This window comes from Phoenix dactylifera, chromosome 15 (assembly GCF_051530095.1).
Source record: "Phoenix dactylifera cultivar Ajwa chromosome 15, Ajwa_hap1_PhDact_Kaust_v1.1, whole genome shotgun sequence".
In the NCBI taxonomy this organism is placed as follows: domain Eukaryota; kingdom Viridiplantae; phylum Streptophyta; class Magnoliopsida; order Arecales; family Arecaceae; genus Phoenix; species Phoenix dactylifera.
The window spans coordinates 13,594,727-13,596,216 of NC_143204.1; the positions used below are offsets into that span (position 1 = coordinate 13,594,727).

The following is a 1,490-nucleotide window of genomic DNA, read 5'->3' on the forward strand; positions in this document are numbered from 1 at the left end:
GAAGGTGAGCTGATTCCACATATAATAACATATATTCCAGGATTGATAAATGTCTTCACAATTTAAACCATGAAGGCAGGATGTTCAATCTCTAAAAACAAAAAGACAACCGATAGTAAATTTTACGAACCTCTAACATGCTATGATATGTTGCCATGAGTCGTTCATAAATCTGTCCGTCGTCCATCCCATCAGACAACCTCATCACCAAACCCCTTCGATTAGTGGGTGAATACGCAACACATCCTAGATCGCTTGTACGAGGCAAGTTGTAGACTTCTTCCAATCTACCACTATTTAAGTGATATGAGAAGATGTTGCCATCTATTCGAAGGAAAATAGCATCCACATCTGGATGAAATTCTGTGACATAAACATAGGGTGTTTCAGGGATCCCATGTTTCTGTAACATGGCTCTGACGTTAATACAATGCTTGAAGATCCAATCGACATGACAGTAGTCCTTAAGCATCCACACATTTATCTCACCCTTGCTTCGCAGCATATAATGCAAATAACCCCCTGAGACGGTAGTCACGGTACACGTAATCGGATTCAGGCAGCTCGACTCTGTGGCAAACCTTTCCCTCTGGATCAATTCCCAAGACTTGGTTTAGACCGTATGTAACATAGAAAATCCCATTGGTGAAAGTAGCCTGTGGGCTGCGATACTCTTTGAAATTAGAGACTTCGCTGTCGACCCACTGGTTTGTCCTAGTCGAGAAGATCCTAAGCCTAGCGATCCTGTCGAAGCCGAGGACATGGTAGTGGTGGGAGACGCGAGGTTCGAAGCCCAAAGCAAGGTACCTGGTGATCTCTCCTCCAGGGAGGACAGTCCACTCTTTAGTGGCGGGATTGCAGACGTAGAGGGATGTAGTTATGCGGCAGATTTTTCGGACCCACCACCACGAGCGGCAGAGGAGCAGCCCATTGGAGGAGCTGATCACCTCCATATTCCATATCACCTCCATATTCCATAACTTGCGCAAGAAACTGAGAGAGGTGTTGATGGCAAGATCGTCATCGTTGTTTGAGAGGCTAATATATTGGATACGCCTCCGGTGCCCGAAAGCGGTCATGTCTCCATAAGGGACATCGACGAAGAGGCCAGATGCAGCACGAGGGAAGTTATTCTGATAGTAGGGATCAGATGAAAGGGCGAGCCAGGACTTGGAGACGCATTGAAACCGGAAAAAGGACTTGGTCGGCAGACGAGAAAGGATCTCCACCATGAGATCGTCTGTCAGTTTGGCAACACAGCGAACCATCTTCTTGTGGCGGAGAGATTAGACTTCTTCCTTCCTATCCTCCTATTAGGTTCGTATCAAAAATACTATTAAACATAGCCCAACAAACCCAAATACGGCTCAACAGACTCAAAGTTGGCCCGCAATGTGGGGGGGGGGGGGGGGGGGGGGACCGGTGGCACCGGCTACGGCTGCAGTGGCCGGCCCTCTCTTCCTCCCGTGGAGAAGAGAGAGCTCAGGAGA

The 1,490-nt window shown here is 47.9% G+C and overlaps 1 protein-coding gene across 1 annotated transcript; it reads right to left on the bottom strand.

Annotated features, from left to right (window-relative positions):
• Window positions 1-485: 485 nt before the first annotated feature.
• LOC120108264 (F-box protein At5g07610-like) lies at window positions 486-1,268 on the bottom strand. The gene has a single exon (XM_039121848.3). It carries the CDS (start codon window positions 1,266-1,268, stop codon window positions 486-488), a length of 783 nt encoding a protein of 260 aa, XP_038977776.3.
• Window positions 1,269-1,490: the final 222 nt, after the last annotated feature.

What these genes read in the sequence shown, in the direction of transcription:
- LOC120108264 (XM_039121848.3), bottom strand. Translation starts at nt 1,268, where the DNA reads ATGGTTCGCTGTGTTGCCAAACTGACAGACGATCTCATGGTGGAGATC.